Source organism: Aphelocoma coerulescens, chromosome 2, assembly GCF_041296385.1.
Source record: "Aphelocoma coerulescens isolate FSJ_1873_10779 chromosome 2, UR_Acoe_1.0, whole genome shotgun sequence".
Lineage (NCBI taxonomy): Eukaryota > Metazoa > Chordata > Aves > Passeriformes > Corvidae > Aphelocoma > Aphelocoma coerulescens.
Window position 1 is genome coordinate 34,321,759 of NC_091015.1, and position 24,446 is coordinate 34,346,204.

The 24,446-nt window shown below is 37.5% G+C and overlaps 1 protein-coding gene across 3 annotated transcripts in view; it reads right to left on the bottom strand.

Annotated features, from left to right (window-relative positions):
• Positions 1-332: 332 nt before the first annotated feature.
• Positions 333-24,446, bottom strand: part of LOC138106426 (collagen alpha-1(XXVIII) chain-like) — a 69,774-nt gene continuing 45,660 nt past the window's right edge. For 2 of the 3 annotated variants that reach the window (XM_069007007.1, XM_069007008.1), the window contains 12 exons: positions 23,613-23,681; positions 17,520-17,588; positions 14,924-14,992; positions 10,037-10,105; positions 7,992-8,072; positions 7,874-7,909; positions 7,658-7,694; positions 6,803-7,357; positions 5,445-5,650; positions 3,148-3,364; positions 2,541-2,717; positions 335-1,876 (listed from right to left, as the gene is read on the bottom strand). In XM_069007007.1, the coding sequence (XP_068863108.1) occupies positions 2,548-2,717; positions 3,148-3,364; positions 5,445-5,650; positions 6,803-7,357; positions 7,658-7,694; positions 7,874-7,909; positions 7,992-8,072; positions 10,037-10,105; positions 14,924-14,992; positions 17,520-17,588; positions 23,613-23,681 (1,578 nt within the window). In that variant the 3' untranslated portion in view covers positions 335-1,876; positions 2,541-2,547. Of the gene's footprint in view, positions 1,877-2,540; positions 2,718-3,147; positions 3,365-5,444; positions 5,651-6,802; positions 7,358-7,657; positions 7,695-7,873; positions 7,910-7,991; positions 8,073-10,036; positions 10,106-14,923; positions 14,993-17,519; positions 17,589-23,612; positions 23,682-24,446 lie in introns of all 3 variants that reach the window. The other variant, XM_069007009.1, reaches the window with a different exon arrangement.

Sequence of the window (24,446 nt, forward strand, 5' to 3'; positions counted from 1 at the left end):
CATAGTTTTTCTATATATCAGAGCATACCTTCAGAGTTTGCAGTCTGGAGATACACAAAAAGACCCAAACAGAAAAGGATGCTCGTTTCAGGATAATCTGATTTGAACAGCATACAACTTTTAAAACAACCTTATAGCCTTCACTTTTCCCTCTTTGCTACAAAAGGCTTAGTCAACTCTACATAAAAGTGAAAAATAAAGCAGTGGTCTTTTGTATAACACCGGTTTAACTGCATTAAAATGAGTCCTTGTGTGCATGTTAAAGAGTAACTGCTTGTTTTATAACCTTAAGTAACAAATGATGTCATTCTTTGTACTTACTAAAGCTTGTCAGATTTACCAGAAAGGTTTTCACTAAACGTTATAGAAGATATTGCAAACCCATAACCTACATTGTCACATTTATTCCCAAACTCATTATTCTCAATATTTCTTAGACAGATGTATTTCTTTGTCTGGAGATCTGGAGCTGAACACACAGCTAATCCCATCCCTCAAGCAACTGCCCAAGCACACAAGATTAGAACAGATTTGAAAGATCTTGCAGATTCCTAGGCTTTCTTGCAACTCCAGTGGGCTTTGCTGCTGTGAGTTTCCAGGTGCAGCTAAATGTAAAATATTCCTGGTAGGATTAAGGAGATCTTCATAGTATGCATAGTACAAGGTAGTATGTTTCTCTTTTATTGGTCCATGTCACACAGAAATTAATTGTGCCCTCGGAGGTTTTTTGAGAGATCATCATTTTAGTATAAGTATATCATCATCATTTTAGTTCTGAGAATAAGAACAGGATGTTTTCTGGGGCTGTTCTCAGTTTATTTCATTTCTAACTTCAAACTTATTTTAAAAGGTCAGATTTTTGGGAAAAAAATTTAAAACTTTTAAACTCTTCTTCAAGCACTGATTTCCATAGAATTAGGTTTGCATCCTATTTGCTGCAAAAAAAGCTCATTTTGCAAGGTACATCCTGTCATTTGTTCACAAATTGTGTAAGGAATTGTTTAAACACATCAAGTATTGTCCATACTGACTGTGTAGATTCTAGTCTTTTGTTTATGAAGAAATAATGATGCATGACTCTTCATCAGGTATTACTTTCCATTTTAATCATATGTTTGTCATTTTCAGTTTTAACAACGTGCTTATATAGGATTATGGCTAAAAATAGAAAGGATATGAGTAAACATTAGTATACATCTTTCAGTGGTTTTCCCTTTTTTGGTTTAGTAGCATATATTAGAGTGAAATACTTTTTTTTTTTTTTAACCCAGAGGCCCTGAGAAATTGAAATGTACTGACTATCCTAAAGGACATGAAGAATCCTGTTTTTAATGTGTGTTTTGGATGTTAATCTAAGTGTGCTTTACTAATGGACAAAACCCCTATTTAATCACCTATAGCTGTGTTACTTACATTCCAGAGAGGAACTCTAATTAATAGAAATCTTTATTTATGTCTCTAAATGCTGTATTAAGAGGGCTAATTTCAGGAACAACTTACTATTGTTTAAAACTAGAGCATATTTTATTCTTCCACGAGACTAAGAGACCTCTGTCATTAAGAACTAAATGTAAACAGTTTTGACATTTTAATCTGAAAAACAGAATCTCATTATTGCCATGTGGAGTAGTATCAAGTTACTGTAAATTCGGAGGGAAAAGGTGTGTCTGTATGTGTGATCCCAAGTTATTGCTATGGTGTTGCAGATAGCGTACATTATACAGGAATCTGGTTAACATGCAGACCGTAGTGGGGAAAGCAATAAAGTGCAGAAGCAATAACTTCATGCTAACACTTCATTTTGGATTCTTCTCAGCCAGTTCTTCCTCAGAACACATGAACTTCCAGCTTCAAAAGTTCCCAACAGAAGTAATTTCTAGAATAAATAAGAAATTGTTTAATTTTCCTGAAAAGTTTTGAAAAACATGCTCTGCAGGTCAATAAAATTTTCCTGTACTGAAAGTCGAAATAGAGTATTTAATGCAAGTTATTGGGGATGAGTTATATGGCTTTTGTAAAGGCACTTTTGCACTATTGATAAATAACCTCTCTGAAGGCCATTCCTCGCTCCCTAAGAATGTGGATCTAAGATAGCCAGTATAGGCTGACTGGATTTCCAAAATGTAAGGTCCCTCCCCAAAGGAAAATTGCATTGATTTGAGAGAGACAGTCTTGTAACTTGTAAGTTGTGAAAAGAATAAAACAAAAAAAGGGGATAAATGGTCAGTTGACAGATGTCACTGAAGGATGGATGCCGTGGTCTGTCCTACTCAAGATAATAATAAGTTATCTAGGGAAGGGAGTAAATAGGGAGGTGACAAAGTTGGAGTTGGTGACAATATTGTGTCCCTTTAAAGTAGTTAAGTAGCAGTAGTAAAGTTGTAAAGAAAAGGAGTGACTGCAAGAAGTTGCAGAAGGACCTTGTGATATTGACTGCATAGGCTGTGAGTTGAAAAGGAAAACTGAATTTTGATTAATGTAAAATAAAACATAAGGGGGAAAAGAAGTGATCGAGGGAGGACCTGAAGGAGAAAACTTACTTATTAATCAATCAACACAGGTTTCTCGACATTCTTTTTCTGTTTCAAATCTGTTGTTGGTACCATTACAACCTCCATACCAGAACTGGCCACAAGAATTGCCATTCTTGTCATAATACCATTTCACCACGTAGTCCCAACAATCCCCTGGTTTCATAGGTTCCAAGCACCTTGGATCTGAAAGTGCATCAGTAAAAGTTAGCTTGGATTCTGGGGATAAGTTGTTATCTTAGAAGTGCCTCCTTCAGTAAGAAAAGCATCTCTTTTTTTTTTCTTTCTTGTAGTGCCTGGCCAAATTCCATTTCCATTAATGACTTACCTGAACAGGCCTAAAAATACACAGGATCAGTTGGAAATAAGACTGCCTAAATCCTGATGCAAGAATCAAGCTGCTATTGAAATACCTAAGCATGCAGTTGGTACACAAGGGTATCATCTGAGTCTGAAAATCTGGCTCTGACTGTGTGTAGTGTCTGTAGACAGAACACCCAGAAATACAAAAAGTAATAAAATCTAAATGATATTGGAAGGGGGAGTGGGGTTTGCTCATCGCTTTTTTTGGTACAGACTCGCTACGCGCTATCTGCGGGCAGTATTTATTACTCACTTTTTTGGGTTGTTGCTACCTGTGTTGGCAACACAGCTAGCTGGTGATCTTCAGCAGCAGTTCCACCAAACAAAGGATTGACAACTGGACTTAGGGGTTTGATTTCAGACATGTTATAAACTGGGGGAAGTATCGATTCTCTGTGAGCGGAGGTGGTCACAGTGTGGTCCTGAGCAGATGGCAGAGGTTCAGTGTATCTGGATTGCGATGGACTATGCTGCAAAAGGAGTCAAAATCTTAAAATTCTGTCTGGGCTCAGATGCTATGAGAAAAAAAATTACAGAATTATGCAGGAAAATTTTGCTAAACAATGTGTGAAAAAATACTGTTAACAGCAGGTCAGTTTGGACCTTCTTCTAGTGATTACTCAGTATGGAACCATAATTTTCTGACAATGAGAGCATAATGAAAAGGCAAAGTAATGACTTCAATTTAGTCACTAAGCTGAATTCATTCAATTCAAGCAAATTTCCAGTCACTACTTAGTCTGTAATACTAATAAAACAAAAAATGGAAGGAATTTTTTGATAAATCAGTGCTGCTTAACATCTAGTACACTCATTGGGCATGATCTGACATCTTCAATCTGTCATATTTCTGGCTAACAGCCAGTTGCTAATCATTAGAATTTTAAAATTTACCTTGATAGAAGTGTTAAGCAGTCAACCCTGGTCTTCAAATTACAACTATTATATAAAAAATTGCCTCTCTAAAATTTTAGTATATTCAAGAAGATTTGCAAGGTTCTTAGTACAGTATAGTACAAATAGCTGCCTTAATCAGACATTGATTACTTACTGAGAAGAGATAGGAATTTGACACTATTCAATATCTTCCCATTTACAGGCCACTACTGACAAAGTCAGTTTGAGAAAACTCTTCAGAGTCATTGGAACTCAGCCTAGGTGAAATGTAAAGGTGCAGACAATTCATACAATCCTTAAATTTTGCATTTCTTCTCTAGGTCTACAAAAAGACTGTGTTTATATACGATAGTAATTCAACAGTTTGAAGATTTAACTATAAACACAGCCAGCCAGAACCAAGTGTGTGAGCATCTAATCCTATCTGATATATCTGAGAACCTACCTAAGAATCCTTTCTGATTCTTATCACATGCTTTATAAAGTCAGCATCTGTCTTGGTTTACTTTTATTTTTCTTAATAATACAGAATGTCAAAACTGACCCTCAGTGTCTCACAGATCTGTCTAGAGGTATTACAAGCCTCAATCACGCCTACCAAAGGAGCTCTTATTCTTAGAAATTAACCTGGATTTTGAAAGTGAACTATTTAATTATGAACGGTATTATATAAACAATAACACAAGGATAAATAATCTTTAATAATTAATAAGTGGATAATCCATTGAATCCTCCACAGTAAGTCAGTAATATTTAATTATCTCTAATCTGTATTAAATTAATATTTTAATACCAGTATCATGGTCTGCTATATCCATTCCATGCAGCTACAGAGGTTTACACATCAAATATTTCAACCAGTTTATCCATCTGGTTATAAGGGCAAGCAAAGTTCAACTTTTATCATTGACTACTTTAGGCAAAGCAATAAAAACACCCTAAGGTGTTAGTGCTGATCTACTGCACAGGTGACAAATATCCTAACCCAATACCCCAACAGTGGCTGAAAAATACTGGAGACCCAATAAGGGAACTAAGGTGATACACACCTGCAGAAAATATTATCTATTGCATTAAAGCTCTCCCTGTCCTGTCTGTCTGTGCAGCAGCACTGTTTTGGAGGGCAGAACCTCAGTGCAGGTCAGAAGAAATTTTAAGCTGGAGAATGAAGAGTAACAAATAAGGAGTCCTACAAGTACAGCCCAATGTGGAAAGTGAAACAACACCAAAGGCTTAATAACTTGGAAATATGGCTGGGAACAACCTGGAAACTGCGTGCCACAACAAGAAGCATTGTACTAACAATCAGCTTGCACATAAATAAATGTCTTATCCACTGTGTGCATGCCTCAATAGAAATGTAGGAGCTCTAACTCACTTCTGAGATTAATTAAGACCTACAAAAAATGTGAGAACTGTTAGCATTTATTGAAACCAAGAGGCAGTATTACCCTATTTCTTTTGTAAATGTTTGTTCTCAACAAATAAGTTCACTCTAACTTTAAAAGTTTTTTCCAAACATATTGGTCTGGTCAAATGACATGTTATTTGCATATTAAAAGGCAGGTGGTGAAATAAAGATGGTAAAATATTTGAATTCAAATAAAGCCACACATTTTAAAAACATTTGATAACCATTACTTCTTTACTCACTGGGGAACCAATTCCTTCTGTAGGAAGCACAGCAGTCTCGGAAGTAGTCATTTTAGGTAACTGGCTATTAGCATCTTCCCTGAGAATTTCAGATTCCAGACTTGGAGATGGAGATGGAGATGGAGATGGAGATAACACATTGTAATTTCTGGTGTAGATTGAAGACTCATTCTCACAGATTTTTGTGATCAGTTTATTTTCAAGAGCTGAAAAGATTAATGAATTGATGACATTTTTTAATAGTAATAAAAAGAACTCACAATGATTCAGCACAAGCTCTTAGTGCAGTATTAACCCTAAACCTTTAATCACAGGGTCTTGTGAAACACCATCTTTTGTAGTGATGTCAAAATGCAAATGACAAGTAATAAAGCAACACAGTCTCTGAACTATTTTATTTTAATGCCATGTTGTCATTTTAAGAAGAAACAGATGAAAAATGAGAGTGAAGGGAAAAAAGCCTTTACATGTAAGAAAGAAAAAGAAAATCTGGGCATGGTTTTCTACTAATTTGCAAAAATAAAAAACACCAGTGAATGGGAATATTTTTATATTGAATGCTAAAGTCTGAGTCAGAGCCCTAAATGTAATCCCATTGGAACCAGAACCTTAGCTTGGATTCCTCTTAATGCCTTAAATCCAGACTTAACTTCATTCACAGTCTCAGCACAGCAAAATAAGATTATACTCAGGTAAAGTATAGGCTGGTCTACAGTTAGTCTAGGTCAATGTACTTTTTTTTTCATAGGTCATCATAGATTTCCTCTGGGTTTGCTCCTGATTTCACCTGTAGCCACAGAATTTTTTCAAGCCACATACATTGAAATATACAATGTCTATCATATCCCATTCCCTTGTGTGTGGGTCCAGCATTTTTTCCCTGGAATCAGGGTGAAAGCATAGGTTTCCCTATGGCTTTCAGAAAAAAACCAAAAAAATGAAAGAATGCTTGTAAGAGAGAGTGGAGGGATTCCAAGACTGACAAGGCCCAAAAGAAAGAGAGAGTCCGAGATGTTACATCAAGGTGGAGGGAAATCTACACCTCTCTTGGGTGAAACTATGGCCAAGCACAAAAGGACTGTGAAGGAAGGCTGATGCAATCTCTCACAAAAGAGGAGTATCCCAAAGAAGACCTGGGCTTAGAAAACTGATGTTCTTTGTAGTTTATTGTTTCTGCAAGAGGCAAAAATTTGGCAAAGGTTTAATTTGGCCAAAGATGATGCGAAACAAGAGTGAGCTTTATCCAACAGAGAAATAAAAGCTGCCACTCAGTAGGCTGCCTTGCCTGGCCATGGGAGAGGCCACACTCCCTTTCATGCTTATTTCAAATTTCCTCTTAATGAAATAGTTTCTTTTACCTGAAAGTGTTATGAAGTCATCTATCTGGTAAACATGTTCGTCATCAGGGTCTGTTGCAATGAGCTGCATTTCTTTCAGGAAATCCCCATAATGAGGATCAGTCCTTTGAACAATCCCAATGACAAATATCTCAATATCTGTAGCATGGGCGTCTCTTACTACAGTATCCAGTTGTACTTTATCACGACTGTCCGCTTGTCCATCCGTTATTACAACAGCCACCTTCCTTACTGCCGGGCGCGCTGCCTGGAACAAGCGAATGGCTTCTTGGATAGCAGAAGCTGTGTATGTGCCTTCTCCTAAGTAGGGCATCTTATCAACAGCTGATTTCAGATATTCTTTGCTTGTGTATTGGTTCAGAGAAGACACCAGGTCCACTTTGTGGCTGAAGTTGATGACGCCGATGCGGGTTGTAGCGTGGTTGGCTGAAACCTTGTCAATGAATGTTTTCATAAAGGTTTTGATAATATTGAAGTTATCCGGTCCAACACTTTCTGAACTGTCAATGACGAATACTAGTTCCAGTGGCATTACTCTACATTTGATACCACAACCTAGAAAATACCCATTTCAGACAATTTATGAGAAACCACCTTCAAAAAATGAATTGAGCTCACACATCAGATTTACAGTCAGTTAAAACTCAGTTAATGAATTAATTTCTAGTTACTGGTACTGATCACAGAAACAGAGCTGGACCAAATTACTTCAGGTATAGCTCTGGCAAGATAGAGAGCATCGTTTTCATATCAGTGGTATCCTGACACACAAACATGCAGAGGAGAAATCCATTCAGTCAATATAAATTCACTTTGTTTTATCAGAAGTACTTTTTTCCAGACTGTAATGCTTACCACATATTTCGTTGATAAGTCTGATAACATCTTCTCTCTGAAAAAGAGTATTAACTTGTTGTGTGTTCTGGTGTTAAGAATGCTGAAATATTTATATATTTACAAAAATGCAGGCAATGCAATATCTCATAAAGACCCTCATAAAGATCACATAACCTTTAAATATTTTCCCCAGATAAACTACTATTGCTTCAAATAATTTATTTATATACTTACTGAAAGACCAGCTTCACCTTTTCTTCCCCCACTTCCCTGAAAACATTAAGAGTGATATAATTAACAATTTGCTTAATTTCTATTTTGTAAATTTCAGTAACATGAAAATGTGTTTTACCTTTGGCCCTGGAGGTCCTGGGTCTCCAATCTCTCCTTTGGCACCTTTGCTCCCTGGATCACCTTTATCTCCATAGTCTCCCTAATTTAAAACAACTGTATTAAATATAGTCATAGCTCCAGTTTCGTTGATTATCAGAGCTGGAAGGTTCCATGAGCTTTAAAGATAAATTTTTCTGGCTTGTTTTGTTGTTTTTTCTTTTTATTAATGGTTTATCTTGTATGTATTATAAGGAGAATATCTGAAAGCAGGCTCTCAGAGAAAGCAAAATGGGCAGTAAAAGCATCTTTGAGAAATTTCTATGAAAACTTACCTTAGTTCTTGAGGGGGAGTAAAGACATCTATATGCAAATGCCAAGAATCTATAATATTTACTGGTCTTTGATTTTCTTGAACTCTAAAACCATGTTTATACTGGACCTATGCTAATTTAGACTTATGGAGAGATATAATTGCCTCAGATCAGCCACTGTGCTGAAACTCACACCAGCTCTGCATAAAAGCCAAATGAAAACCTGTGAGCTTTCAAAGGACAAACGAAGAGGCAGGCTTGGACTGTTATATCCATTGGAAAATACAATGTTTCACATTTAGAAGCAATTCTGCACTTTTCCCCTCAACTGACTAGACTTTTTGATTTCCAAAAAGTGAGAGGTTTCAACATTATGAGACAGTTTTCATACAATGCAGGTATAAAATATATTGTAAATAAGATTCAGGTTCTAAATTAGACATTTTTTTAAAGAAGAAGATTGTACAGGACAGTTTTTTTACTTCTCTCTGGAAATTACTAACCAGCTTACATTTCACTTGAAATTTTAAAGCTTATGAATTTGTCTAGATTACTGTCTATTTTGATATCATTCCTCATTATTATCCAGCCAGTGGAATCACACAGGTACCTCCTGTGTTACAGCCTTCACTGTGGTTACCAGTTTGTTGCCAGTTTTAAAGAACCCTTTTGACTCTCAGTCTGATTCTGATCTTATTCAAACCGGTGTAAATCTGGAAATTGTACACAGCTTCTCCACAGCATTAAGAAAACCAGTTTCAACTAAGTAAGGTCTTGGAAGACAGCTCTTATTATATTTTACAAAATCATAGCATCCAGCAAAGGATATTACTTTCCATTACCTGTCAATGAATTGAATCGAACATCATCAAAGTTAATGTCAGCATTAATAATAATGGGAAAGCAAATATGATTTGCTGACTGTGGTGGTGGTGCTACTTTCTTACCCTTAAATATACTAAAACCTGATCTTTTTGGTTCATATACAAAATTCCTGCTGAACTAAACCATTCCTTTTCATGTGTGACAAGACTGCTATATTAATAGCAAACACAAAAGTTTGCTTGGAGAAAAGTCACTTGGAGAGATTTACATTGGGTCACAAAGATTAGCCAATATACAAGATGAATATGAAGATCAGTGAAAATATTGCAGCTATTATTATAGTATGTGGCATTTGGAATGTGAGTGAAAACGTAACTAGGAGGCAGAAATTTGAATCTGTGTGAAAGAGCTTGATATTCACATAAAAGCTCCCAAGCTGTTAGATGTGAATAGTTAAGTGTAGGAAATTATCACAACTTTTATAAAAACCAGGAAGTTATTCAGTAAGGAAAGATTCAAGCTTGGCCTTCAACCATTGCAGAAAAAAACAAGTCAAATAAAACAAAGCCCTTAAATGATATTAATTCTAAAGCGATTCCTTTTTTTGTCGGAGACTGGCAAATAAAAGGACATTTTGTAATACCCCAAAAACATAAAAAATAACTGAATACATAATTTTAATAACAGAATTATTCTCCTGCTAACAGGTATGAGCTCATTCTAGATCCTACTTTGTAATCTGGTCCTTAATGACCATCAGGATTTTCACAGACTTCAAAGCTGACAATGAATAGTAGGTACCTACCTTGCTAGCTAAACAAGGTAATGTCTTTGTCTTCTGTTTCTCTTCAAAGACCTGTCACACCAAATAACCAATAAAGGAAGAAAACCCCTTTTTTTTTCTCCTTACTTCAAACTTAGGATTTACCTTTTGTCCAGGAAGGCCAGGTCCTATTGATCCTTTTGGTCCAGGAGAACCTTTACTTCCTTTTTCTCCCTGAGCAGAATATGAAACTTAAGTTTAACTGAAAATTAATGTAAAATCTATGCTGTTCTCTATTCACTTTAGAACACTCTGCATCATAGAGAAAGCAGGGATGAAGCACACAAAACTGGTCTAAGGCTGGAGAAATAAGCAATTGGCTATGATTCAGAACATACATGAGAACCTTATTAATTCCTGATTAATTAAATTTGTCATTCCACTGAAAGAGATGAAAGACAAAAGTAACCTCTTAGAGGCTCAGATACTTATTCATCCTGTCTACAAGCAGTAAAATGAGGTCCAAACCAAATTTTCTCTAAAAACACACATTCATGATCTCTCTAGGGTAAACTTAGTTTTTCTGATCTTAAGTAAATAAGAAGACATCTCTACCCTTCACAGTGTGGAAAGCAGAGCATTTTTCTGCTGATAATTCAAAAGAGAGTATCAGTCCAGTTACAAAGCTCAAAACTGTTTATAAGGATTGCTACACATGCCCTGCTGCATGTACTTTGACTTTAGAAGCATGTCCATACTAGCAGTGTGGGCACACAATGTTGTAAAACACAGCTGTTATATACATGCAGAAAATTCTTCATAGCTTCTGGATTCCAGAAACTTTCTTGCTTTATTTAATAGGGTAACACAAATGTTTTTTACAGATCAGCTGCTGTATGCATTTTAAACACAGCTAGAACTGATTATATTTCCTGGTACATAAATGCTTCACCATAATTCACATAACATAAATAATTCACTTAACAGCAGTGCTTGGTGCCGATATCAAAACCAGCTCCAGAGAATGTCAGTGAGATCAGGAGCAGTTACCACCTGTATCAAACCTAACTATGAGGTGCAAGTACAGGGTTAGTCTGTTCTACTTTTCAGTCAAGAGCTCTCACTTGTCCCTCTGAAGCATCTTTTACTAATTCTTGTATTGCTGCTCACAAATGGGTCTAAAGGGGTGATACTGCTCATAATGGACAGAGAAACACAAAAATGTTTCCAAGTTTATCCAGCCTTCACCTAATGTGCACCAGTGCAGCAGGACTGATCACTGACTATCCCTGCTGTGCTGGATAGGGGCTTATGGATTTCTGCAGGCAGAGAAACAGCTGCACAGCGCACAGCTAAGCCAACCTTCTCTTCCTTGTACTAAGGGCTCCTGGCTCCCCTGAGCTGGGAATTCACCAGGAGTTAGGCAATGAGATGCAGCTCCTCAAAGGCAGTGTACTGCATGTCCATGGATGGTTTTCCCTGTCCGAATTCCAGATCTGACTGAGATCCTGCTGAGATGACGGCTTCTGTTTGCACATGGGTGCATTGTGGTCTTGCCCTGTGCTAGGAAAGATATCCAAGGCACACCACTGTTCACATCTCCACTGGAGCACTGCTTTCATAGCCTTGCCCTGTGGGTGCCTCTTGATCTACTAGCCCTGACTTGGGGAATTAAAAGCTCTGCTTGCCATCAGGGCTACCTATCCCTGACCTGCTAACCAGTAGCCTCTTGCCTTTGTAAGCAGAACTTCCCCTCTCCCCAGTTTCTTACAGCAGCAGCAAGTCAGACACTATGATGTAAATGCTGGAGACTGGAAAACAGTGGATGTATCAAATTACATAGCTGATCCACTAGGGGGATTTCCTGTGAATAGGAAATACTCCTAAGGTGATGGGATGCACAATTTATTTATTTCTGTCATAGGAGCTCACAGTGACTATTTAATCTAATTTCCTTTAAGTTGCTTTTCAGCAGGATTGTGCTTCTCGGGGTCCTCATTTAGGTATTAATGCAAATGGCTTTTAAACACAGTGAAATAGTGTGCCAGTTTGTTCCAAGGCTTGCTGTTCGGCACTGGGATGGACCATCCCTCCCCCCTGGGTCATCACACAGCTTCTTGGTTAACACCTCTGCAGGTCTGCAGAGCACACGCATGTGAACCAAAATCGGGATATGCTGTGTATTCCAGTGGTCATTCACTAGTAATACATGTCAGACCAAACAAAACTAGATTTATTACTGCCATTTGTTGCTGCCCATTTGACACTGTTAGGATGGTGTTCAGGCAATGAAAACTGAATGAGACCTACTGTTCTAAGTAAATTCATACCCATACAGCTGACATTTCTCTCAAGCATGCATGTGAGTTTCATCCTTTAAAACATCAACTGTGGAACCAAATCCTACTTCCTCTACTTGTGCAACAAGTATCAATCAACATTAGAAGGTTTTATCATGGATTCCATAACAGTACATTTAGTAAAACCCAAGAAGTATGCTGTATTAATTTAAAAATATTTATGGCTTTGACAGTTCAATCCATGTACATAATTAAAATCAAACTTGACCACCAGTATTACCAAAATGAACTGAGTGCAGACCTGAGAATGTCTAGACTGTGGTTTTGAAAATGAATCAAGTATAAAAAAAGAAGATCTGTGAACATAACTATCAACATAAAATAACTTGAAAACCAACTCATTTTTGGCATTCCATTCTTACCATATGCAGACCAAGATCTTTCTCCATATATAAAAAAATATTTGGAGTAATATTGGTAGCTCAAATGCAGGAGTAGAGTAGCTTTAATCTGATGAAGAGTGGCCAAAAAGAATGAAGTTTGACATGAGAAGAGATAGAACGACGAAATAGACAGAAGATAACAAGCATTAGTGTGTGGAGAAAACCGGTGCTACCAGAGCAAGACAGTTGCAAAAGTGGCTCAGAAATAAGCTGCTCCTAAGAATTATATAAAAATAATCATAATTTTAAAAAGCAATTGGTAAGGGAAGAAATTAGAAATTGCAAGACTGATGGTACCTACACAACTCATGGACTGCTACAAAAACAATAGAAGCTGAGTTTGACCCACCATATCATTACAGTTTTGTTTTCAAGCCCAAAGACATTTCATAACCAGGACACACTACTTTCCAACATCCCTAAATTCCACATCCTTGCATTAGAAACATATCTTTGTTTGACAGTGTGTCAGTGAACCCTCTTCTTCCACTGGAAAGCTTCCATAATGACACTGAGTTCTCTACACTTGTAAAACATGCTTTAGATATTTTTTCATAGCAGTGCCAACATAACATCCAGACATACATCTGTGCATATCTAAATATATATAGAGAGAAACAAGGGGAGAGAGAGAGAGAGAGAGAGAAAGAGGTCTATATGTGCACACTGAGCATATTCTGGGTAACCCTTACCTTCTCACAGGAACAGAATAATATTGTGTCATCTGTATATTTTTTAATGTATCATCAGATGCATTTGATTGCTGAAACATTTTTGTTCAGAATGGTAATTGTGCTTTTATAATTAACCTTGCATACCCATAGAATTAACAAAGATATAACACAAATATTAGATTCTGGAAACACAACAGAAATTGTTATTAAAGGCAGAAAGGAAAGAGTTTTCCTATACCATAAAGCAATACAGAAATGGGAAAAAAATTTCTGATTTTCACAAGAATGCAGCAAAGAGCCTGTGGAGATTCAGCAAACAAAGGAAGAAGAGAAAAGAAAGTAAGGAGGTTTTTATGTCCTCACATTACAATATGTATTAGCTTTGTGATTACTGATAACAATTAATACAGAGCCAAATTGCAAACAGATCAGAACAAAGGTCTAGACAGTCGTGACTCTTAACCATGTCGAGATCTCTGTCTAAGAAAGTCTGGAAACAAGATAAATCAGAACTCATAAAAGGGAGTTCTATAATAAGGGAAAAAGAAAGAACATAAGAAAGTATGTTTTTATGCTATGAAACACCTCACAGTGAAAAAAAAGGGAAGAGCCCTCTACAGAATAGAAACAGAAATGATGGAACACAAATATAAAAATGGAAGACATTGAAGATGTAATCAAAGTAAGTCTTGAATAAAATAAATTCCAAAGAAATCTGTGCTTTTCTGGTAAAGCTTGTATGAAGTAATTCCACAGTGAACCAAAGAAAGATTCTCCTCTGAATCATATTGCAAACAACATACATTTTCACAATCTGTTTGTTTGTTTGCTTCAGAATGACACTGTTTTCCAAGGAAGACCTGTTTGCCAGTGAATTCCCTGATGGCTTTAGTATCTAGAGCCAAAATCACAGTATAGGGAGGCACCTTTTCTAACCCAACTAGAACATTGCTCCTTTTACTGAACCACCGGTGGTTGACCACTTAGAGCTGGAGACCTGAGCACAATACTCTTGATCCAGAGAAATATTCAATCATATTCTCTATTTTAAGCACACTGATTTAAGGAAAACAGGAAAAACTTGGGCTGTTCTCCACTGGAGCCTCCAGTTTTAATAATTTTTCCACACATTTATGACAAAGCAATTTAACAACTGAATGCTCAGAATATGTTGTCTTGTTTGTGTTTCTCCTTTTAAGGAGAGAAGTTGTGGCTGGAATTGGGTGAGTAAAAACTCAATTAAGAGTATATGGGAGACTGACTAATTTAATTTATATCCATCATTTTGTTTAACTTATTTTGCCACAGTGGATCCCCGTTACTGCCTCTTACAAGTGCTACCCAGAGAAAACCACAGATCTAAGTAAATCAATAAGATGTGGCAGAGACAAGCCTTTTTTCTCCAGGTTAAATATATTTTTAATGACAAGAACAATAGAAGAGCAATTGGATGCAAACAATACTGATAACACAGCAAACAAAGTAAATATTGCATAGCTTTTGAATAAGAAACTTAAGTGTAAAATTATTATTTGCAGGAGTTCACTGATTTGGTAGCAAAGACAGAAAAAAGGCAGTCTCTTTAAGAAACAGTTTTAGAAGAAACTGAACAGATATGGCATTAACCCGGATTACCTTGTCTCCTTGTATGCTGGTGCCAGGGAGGCCAGGTGGGCCAGGGAAGCCTTTACGTCCCATAATACCCTATAACAGTCAGTGAGGCAAAAAAAGAAGGATCAGGAGGTAAACTCGTGGTAACACTATGGAAATAATCCCAAAATTGCTGCAAGCAAAAAAGTAAAACCATGTCAAAGACTCTAGTTCTGATTCTTCGTTGGTTTACACTTTCTCGCTGTGGTAATTATCCTTGGCAAATTCTTAGGAAAGCAAAGGAACAATTAATCTGGAAATAATTACAGAATAAAATTTACTCATAACACAGTGTGATATTTTCCTCATTTTTCCCCACACAGAAGACAACAGAAACCCTGTTTACAGAACAGCTTTGTGCAATCACTCCACCAAAGGGAGGCACAACAGCAGAGGCACAAAGGACCAGAGCAATAAAACCTAGTGTAAGTAAATCTGACAGGCATGTTAGTTCTTGGGCACCATGGTCATATGCCAAGCCCCTGTGGTGCCATAGTCTCTAGGAGCATCAGTCATTCAGAAAATCGTAAGTGGGAGGGGAATAGAGTAAACCCAAAGAAGCACATGCTGATTTGTATCAATACAGTCAAAATCAGGTAGAGCCCTTGTGCTTTGCAGGCAGGCTAATCTAATATTTCAAAGTGACAAAGTGAGGTATATCCTTTTGATTACATCAAAACTAAATTATTGATTTTCCTTTTTCTTTTTTTTCTTTATTTTTAGTTGACAAAGTTTTCAAAATTTGATCAAGCTTCATAAAAGTTTTTGTCAGGTTCAGGTTGGGGCATCCACAGCTCCTCTGGGCAACTGTTCCAGTGCCTCACCACCCTCACACTAAAGAATTTCTTCCTAATATTGAATCTAAACCCACCCTCTTTTAGTGTGAAGCCATTCCCCCCTGTCCTGTCACTACATGCCTAGTCCATCTCTGTCTTTCTTGCAGGCTCCCTTCTGGTACTGGAAGGCTGCAATTAAGTGACTCCTGTACAGGCCCAAAGAAGTTAACTTTAGTTCCAGTGTGGATTGTGGCAGTGCCTCTCCCTGCACTAGGATGTAAGAAATGCTTATTAGACCTCAGCCTTGACGAACTGCACTTGGACTAAGCCCCTCCTGAGCTTATCAGAAACACTGTCTGTTCCCAGGAACTAACAGGCATCTAATGACCTCCTGTTTTTTAACAAACAGGCTTGGAAACTTTATCTTTCTTGACTGAATAACAACCCAAGTGGAATATTTTTGTTACTGAACCTTCAAAGAAAGTTACAGACTCAAATTGTGGCCAGGATGGAAAATCACTATGACTAAAGTCTACTCTCTTGCAACCCTATAAACAGCAGTCCAAGGTGAGAGCCCTTTCAGCTCTCGATTCCCAGAAGGTAAGCAGGTAATTGTATGTCTCAAACATCTATGGCTGTGGAGCCAGCCAAGGATTGGTGGTAATAACAGACAAGAATTGTTGATAATAACCAAGGACTGCTGGTCTTTACACACTGAAAAAGGGTAGGTCATCTCAACCATGAAGCCTTCTCTGTGCCAGGCTGAACAATCCCAGCTGTCTCAGCCTTTCCTCATAGGAGAGGGACTACATACATGTCCTCACCCTTGAAAACAAAATACAGTTTCTCCACAGATAACATATTTTTCAGTCTCAAAGGCTTTGTGCAAAAAGCACATAGGGTCACACATTTGTAGGATTTTGACAGTCCAAACTTGAAACAGGCTATGTCAGTATGATTTACTAAGGTACTGAAATTGCTGCAGCTTTCAGAAAGCAAGGTAAAATCAGACACATCCTGAAAAGGTATTCACACTCTTTGCTTATTGCATACCTGGAGTTGGTGATAGCAATGCTTCTTCATTCAGATGTTAGTTTATACAAAATGGTAGTGGAGGGTTCTGTACTCTCTGCTCTTATGCAAAAAGTTACAAAGGTGTGCCTATGTTTAAATGAAACAGAAGTGGAGAAATATACACAATGTTTGTCCTCATTGCCTCTGTAAAAATAATTGATGGATAAACCTGTAATAAAGAAATCCAGGCAAGTACTGAATGCCTTTTCTTATCCGTATGTCTTTTTTACATTACAAATCACTTCAGTGCAGGGAGAAAAAATTGCCCACATTGCACACTGGTTGCTTATAGAATTAACTTTTTGTTTTTGTATTTCTTTCCTAATGGTTTTACTAACGAAATTAATTGGATTTAATCTGATTGAGCAAAAATTGCAAACATAAAATTCACAATTAATGTATCTTCCAGCACAAAAGAATATCTTGTAAACAGGATAGATACAACCAGAAGAAATATTTCATTTAATTTACCATCCTGATAGCTCTGTTCAATCTCCAGATGTAACCTCATAAAGTCTGGCTGCAAATGCAGTTTTCATCCCATTAGTATTCTTCTTAATCCAGTTGGTAGAAGTGTATGGTTAGTGACCATGTTTATATGCTTGATTTATCCTGAAGTTGCACCAGTGTAAATCAATAACTGATGAAGATTGCTTGGTGTCTGAGAGATCAGAGTCTGGCAGCCAGCACCACAAAAGAGCCCAAAAACTTGAACATGGCATCATACCAACCTTGGGACCCATGATTCCCAATCCTCTTGCCCCCGGGGGCCCAGGAGGGCCTGGATATCCCATGTCTCCCTGAAAATAGTCACAGAAATGTCAGTCATCACCTAGTAAATGTTACATCCTTCCTCCACTTATGAAGCAGTCAAACTACTGAGTTTAAAAAACAAGCCAAACAAATGCTACATAAATAAATAGCTGCTTTATAGATAGGTATATAAAAAAAAAGAGCCCAAAATACAGGCACCCGCATCATTTAAGGTCTAGGTGCAGAACTTTATTTCCCAAGCAAAGGTCCATGTGATCAAAATCACCAGCAGAGTTAGGGCTCTACTTTGCAGGCTTATGAGCTACCAAAAAAAAAAAAAAAAAAAAAAAAAAAAAAGGAACCCATTTGGAAACACCACCATTTTCCCATCATATTTTGCAGGGGCTTACCAGGATGGAGAGGGAGCTTACTAGTGGCACCATGATCATCACCTTTTACTGATACTGTGCTTGTTCTGACACAAGAGACATTTAATTTCCAGAACTGCCAAATCTAGGCGTTTATGAAAATGAAATGAATTTCAATAGCATCAATATAGGAGAATAAAGAGAATAGCCGTTTTTTAAAAAACCTTAATGTACATACATTTAGCTTGATTTCTGAAGGAAATTAAGTGATACTCTGCCTGTGCTTCTGCTTGTGTGTGTTGATTCTGGTTTTTTCTTCCAGTACATTTGGAAGTCATCTGTTGATTTCAGCCAAATTCATCAGAAATGTACGGGCCTTGACCATATTAATTTTCAGCATATTTGGTGGTAGTTGGAGGTTGGGTAATTGAGAGACATTCAATTTATGCTTTTACTGAAGAACAAAGAAAACCCAGAGAGGACTCACCCCTTAACAACCAGGCAGAGAAAAGGCAGCAGCTGTCTGGTCAGGGGAAAATGAGTGTAACAGAGAGCCTGGTGCTGGCCCTCGTGCTGCAGACAAACCCAGTGAAGGAGATGGGGGGACAGGGGACATTAGTGATAGGAGGAATGCACAGATTTGTTTTCCTCAGATTGTGATTGTACAAATGAGGGAATAGGCACACATTCAGCGCAAGATTACTTGAAAACTCCCATCCATTCCTTGAAAAAAAAAAAAGAAGTCTATAATCGATAAGTTAGAGATGCAGAGTATTCTGAACTGGGTTTAGCTTGATATCCTTAAACCTATTCCTGTGTAGGCAAATGCAAAATAAAAAAATGCACTGAGTTGCTATTGATCATACCATATATTAATAACAGAGCAGAAGAAATTGTATTTCTTGACAAAATTAAAAAGAAATCATTATAAAAATTCTTAATTGTACTTATTTTTACAATTGGAAAAGCTGCAGAAAGGGCTGTGCCTGCAGAGGGAGCATTCGTTCTAGAAGAGAGGTGAAAGTATAAATTGTAAATCACAGATGTCACTTGAGTTGTGGTGGGTGAAATGAAACAACATATCCAACAGGTTAAAAAGGAAAAAGCAAACAGAATATTCTACAGATTTTCTTTACACTCTGGGAGGAATGTGTGTAATCGTTATAGTGACTACTTTTAGGTGAAATTCCCAAGGTTCAGTCTCTAGCAGGACATCACCGCAATCTGTGTTTTTTATCCATGGCCATGATACCCTCATGCTAAGTCCCAACATACGTGCTAGTTATGCAGAGGTACTAGGGCCCAAACTACGCTCAGGCTTGAGGGATTTGGAGAGGTGGGAACCTAATCCCAAAGGCTATGGCTTAGACCAAGCTTACAATGCTCTCCTTCCTGATGTAATATTTAGCTCTTGAATTTCATTTCCTGTTTCATCCAAAGCACTGGAGACTGGCCAGTTTGAGCAGGACATAGGCATGGTACTTGGATGCTCTTAGCTTCAAATTGCTGTGTCAAGGTGATTGGGTTAAATTAAGTGCCATGTTCAGTCAGGAGGAAATTTTTCCCTCAGATGACCTAAAGCTTTTATATCAGATCTTGCTTGCAATGCAAAGAGCCAAGGCATTGGCCATCTTCCTATCTAGTACCATCTATTATCAAAGGAATATTTATTTGTCCTCAATGTCCCCACAACCATAATACAATCTTAAACTGTTTGTAGGACAACTCTTCATGAACAGAAGTTGTGCAGAGCAGCCAAAGCTTTCCCTGCCCAAGCCTCCCTCTGAAATCTGCCAGAGATGCCAGAGCTAAGAGATACAGATATTGCATTAAAATGTATTTTGTAGGAGATCCTGGGATGCTGTGGCCTGTGAAACAGCCTGTGAGCTGCTCTGATGGAAATTGAATGGGAGGTTATCAAACCTAAATGATTCTTTATGGCTCAGTATCCAGTATACCCACAACCTGCTCTTAGACCAGCCCTGACCAGAAAGAGCCTAAAGTGTGACCTGAAGTCATCTGCCTCTTCCTCCCGTGGGTAACACAGTCTTCCACAGGGTCATTGCAGGTGAAGGATTGAATTTTAGCCTCACATGCTTAGTTAATACCAGATGTCTCATTGAAAAGCTCTTTTGTAGAGCTTTATAGTAATCCTCACAGCTTCTGTATTTCTTGGCTTAAAGAAAAAGACTTTTATTTTGCTTTATGAGTTGTGAAGTGGAGCAGTTCCTTTTTCTAAGGTGTCATATTAAACTGTCCTTCAGGGAATTCAGTTCAAAAATGATTAATACTGTTCTTTGATGAGGTCTAATTTATTTCCTGTATTGTGCTTGTAGACAAGCTTGTCACCATCAGCAAAACATTGAACTAGAGAAACACCACTGAAGAAAGAAATAAAGAGCTGAGTCAAGATACTGTAACGTGTGGGAGTCCAATGTCTATTCTGTACCTTTTATTAAAGAAAAAAAACATTAAATGACCTAATGGTCAACTAAAAAGCAAATATTGGATTTCCCAATATATATAAGTCATTTACTGTGAAGCATATGTATTTGATACTGAAACATGCAGCAGACACTGCAATACTCTCTTTAGTGAGAGCTAATGGATATAACAGTATTTGTAAGAACAACATATTAAAAAAAAAAAGATATTACATCTCTGCTTTCCACATTTTAGTTCAAATAGGCAAGGCCCAAGCTGCAAAAGTTGTTCATATTGCAACTGGATCCAGCTCAAATGTTCGTGCACTAGGGACTGTGCTAAGGATTTTAATAATCTTTCTGCTATCCAGTTACTTGCTTTATTTCTAGTGCTGGGATCTTGCTCTTGAATGTCTGTAACTCATCTCCTAGTTGGCGACAGTGCTTTTAAATCAAATTTTTATTATATTCTGACATTATGTGCTTCTGTTTTAATGCTACAGAAAACAGAGTTCTGCCATGACTGAATGCATGCCACATGTTCCAGTTTTGTTTTCGTGTGAATTTGACCTCTGATACGTAAAATTCCTGTCTAGCAGTGTGCACATATGTGAGCCATTTCTGAAAGCAGAGAGAACAGAGCTTTGATTCAGATGAATGGAACATTCCTATATAATGATCCTCAAAGGAATTTCAAATTAACTAGTATGCAAATTTATGAGCCTCTTTAATCAAATAAATGTTCTTTTTTTATTTGCAGAGATTGTCACTGTTCTTACCTTCTTTTTTTTTTTTTTTTTTGTGGTAGGTGTAAGAGGTAGACAATGCATTTACATTTCATTGGAAAAAGCCAGAATATTTTCCATTTTATGAACTAAGTTCTGGGGGAATTCTTGCAATTCAAATGAATTCTTTTTCCTTGTTGCACCTTTGCTACCAAGATGTTATGCAAAGATTAAAAAATCAGAATGTAGTATGGACAAACAGAAGCAAAGAATCAGGGAATGAGAAGAGATGCTTATATATTTAGTTCCTTTTTTTCCAATGCACTCTATACTATGTCTGGTGTGAATAAACAGAAGTAAATCAGAGATGTTATGTCTCATTAGATAATGCTTGCTTTGGTGCCCCACTCATATGCTGCAAAAGCTACAGCTGCTCACTCTGCACAGAACAACACACACTTCACTCAACATGGCTAACACACCAATCTAGGGACATCATCAAAAAGAAACCTACCTATTTTAAAGTAAAAAATACAAATTAAGTATTTTACCAGATGTTTTTAACACTTGAATTTTTTATTATCCTGACAGAGTGTTAGATAAGCATTACTCTGAGCAGGCAGGTTTGGTAGGCAATATCACACTGTAACACAAATAAAACCTGTAGATCCATGAAAACTTTTCATACAAAATTTGGTGTGAGCATGATTTGCCCTAATTGTGTTGTGTTACTCTGCAGGGTTCCGTGTAATACAGCTCCTCCTAGAACAAGAGGCCACTTCCCAGCCCATGAATACAGTGCATTCCGAACCTATACCATGAATCTATCCATGGTTATTATGAGTATGAAGCTGTTGATAGGCAGCTCCTAGTGCTATGTGTTCATCAACACACAGAGCTGCAGGCACAACAGCAGCGAATTTGCAGCCTGGTGGCTACACCTGCACCATGTGAGGAGACCTGCCCAGTCTGCTCCCATGGACTGACCCCCACTCAGGGTAGAAGAACATTAAGAACCCCTGCAGATCACATCACCTAGTTTGGCTTCATCTGAAGGAAATCCATTTCCTGGCTTGTGGGATCACTCAAACCCTCTTTGGTCTGAAAACCTAAGCACAGAAAGTGCTAGAAGAATCACATCAACAGCACACCTCCAGTCCAGCCTAAAACTCCCATGTGGAGTTTTTGATAATGTGACTTTCTAATTCCTTTTCATTAGGAAACACTACTTTCCAGAATTATGGATTAGGAAGCAAGGAAGAATTCAGACATAATGATACCCCTAGACATCCTGTAGTCGTAAGTCAAATCTTTATCAATATCTACCTTGATAATTTCATACAAGATTCTAGTATTTTAATGTTTTTCTGTAGTATCAAGAAACATGTATTATAAGACTACATTATATCAAGCTTGGTATTTCTATTTGGAAAGATACAATCTCATACAGAAAAATCTAATTAGTTTAGCCATATGCATTTTTTAAAATTTATATTGAATAACATAATTGAAATTACTTCTAGTTCTTGCATTACTTGGAGTGAAATGCCTTGTATTGATAGGCAGTAATTCAGAATAGTTGCACAAAACCAGGTTTCCCAGATCCCAGTGACATTGGGACCATTCTGTGGTAATTCTAAAATCAAAACATTCTAAGAATGAATGTCTTTCAATTTTTCCTTTATTGTGGATTTTTTTGAGAGGTTATTGTAGTTTATATAAATGTAATTCTGCTGTTCAGGGAACTGCAGTTGAAAGTTCTTTCTGTTTGGGAAAATCCTTATTTGGGCAATATTTCTTTTGCTTTGTCCTGCAACAGGCTGCCTGTTTCTCATTTCACATATGCAATGAGGAAATAATTAGTAAAACCACTCTGGGATATTTTAAAGAAATTTGTTGTTTGATTTTAGTCTTAAGTCTATTTTTCTGACTTTTAATAACATAAAAATGACAATGTGACGTTTTAGGTGAGTTACATACTGCTTATAGTTTCATAAGACTTAACTATTCTGTGTTTTATGAAAAACCTTGGAAGTGTTTCAGTGTTGTATTTCTAATCCCTTTATCAGTTTTTCGCTTGTTTGAGGGTTTTTGTGAGTTTTGCCTCTAAATAAATACTAATTTTAGATAAAGGTTTATAGTCTTCTCTTAAAAGAGAACTTAAAAGATATCTCAGTAGTTCCATGTAACCCCTAACTCATTGTTTGGCCGCATCCCTCATACTTCTGCCAAGAAAGGAAGGGCATAATTATTAGGCAGTACTGTGCTTGTGTTGGATTCTGACTTCCACATGGGAACACACCAGCATCTAGAAACATCCCGGGTCTTTGGATGTATGGAAAACCTGCAGATCTGCATCAAGTCTGAGGATAAAGCAAGAACTAGTTTCTACCACATCACAAAAGTCTCTCGCAAGCTTTTCTTCTAACAGAAATGAAAAGTGGGACAAAAGAATTTTGTCATATATTTGTCATTCTTATCTAATGCATTTTTCAGAGGATGTCTGTCTACCTTGTTTACAAGTCAGATGCATTGGTCTACCATTGGACAAGTACCTTTTGTCCAGCATCTCCCATGCCTCTTGGGCCTGCTGGTCCTTCAGGGCCTGCTGGTCCTGGAGGTCCCTGGTACAGCAGAGGAATAAAACGTCAGTAGTTGTCCTGAGGTACTTGTGTTCTTCAACAAAGAAAATAATTTCTTCACATTTCTGATGTTTACTGAGCAACAGCCATCCTCAGTCCCAGGTGGAAGCCTAAAAAGACTCAGATTGGTGGAAAAAGTACAGCTCTTGACTTAAGAACATTGTTCTCAGCTCAGAGAAAGCAGAAAGCAGACATTGCTCCATGATTCATATGCTGCAAGCATTAGACAACTGAAATACCAGAGCAATCCCATCTAAATTTGGGGGTTAGGTAACCCTAACATGTATTTGTGTTTGGTAGTCTGTTCTCCTGAACTCCCCGCTCAATTCATCTGCCCCTTCAGCTGCTTTTCATACTGTTGGAGGCATTCCCAGGCTCCCTTTCAGCATTCATAGGGCAGATGGCTTTGACCCATCCTGCTACCTACTTAGCCATATAAATCTTGTCCATGTCTGACAGTGGTTTATTAAGTTGGTCTTTCCAGCTCATGGGCATGGAATGGCAGGGGAAAGATGTTAACCCCGTGACAGCACAACAGAACCTTTGCACGTTACATGATGTGAAATGTGTCAGGTACACAACATTACACCAGGAACCTGGAGTGAATGCCTTATGAACTAATTCTCATCCCAAAGGATCTTCTCAGCATCAGTTTGAATGATAGGAAATTGGAGCTGAGTAGGAATTTGGAAGTACTCAGGTCCCCCACCTCAGTGCATTTGGGAGTGCTTGCAGGGTTGTAGTTTG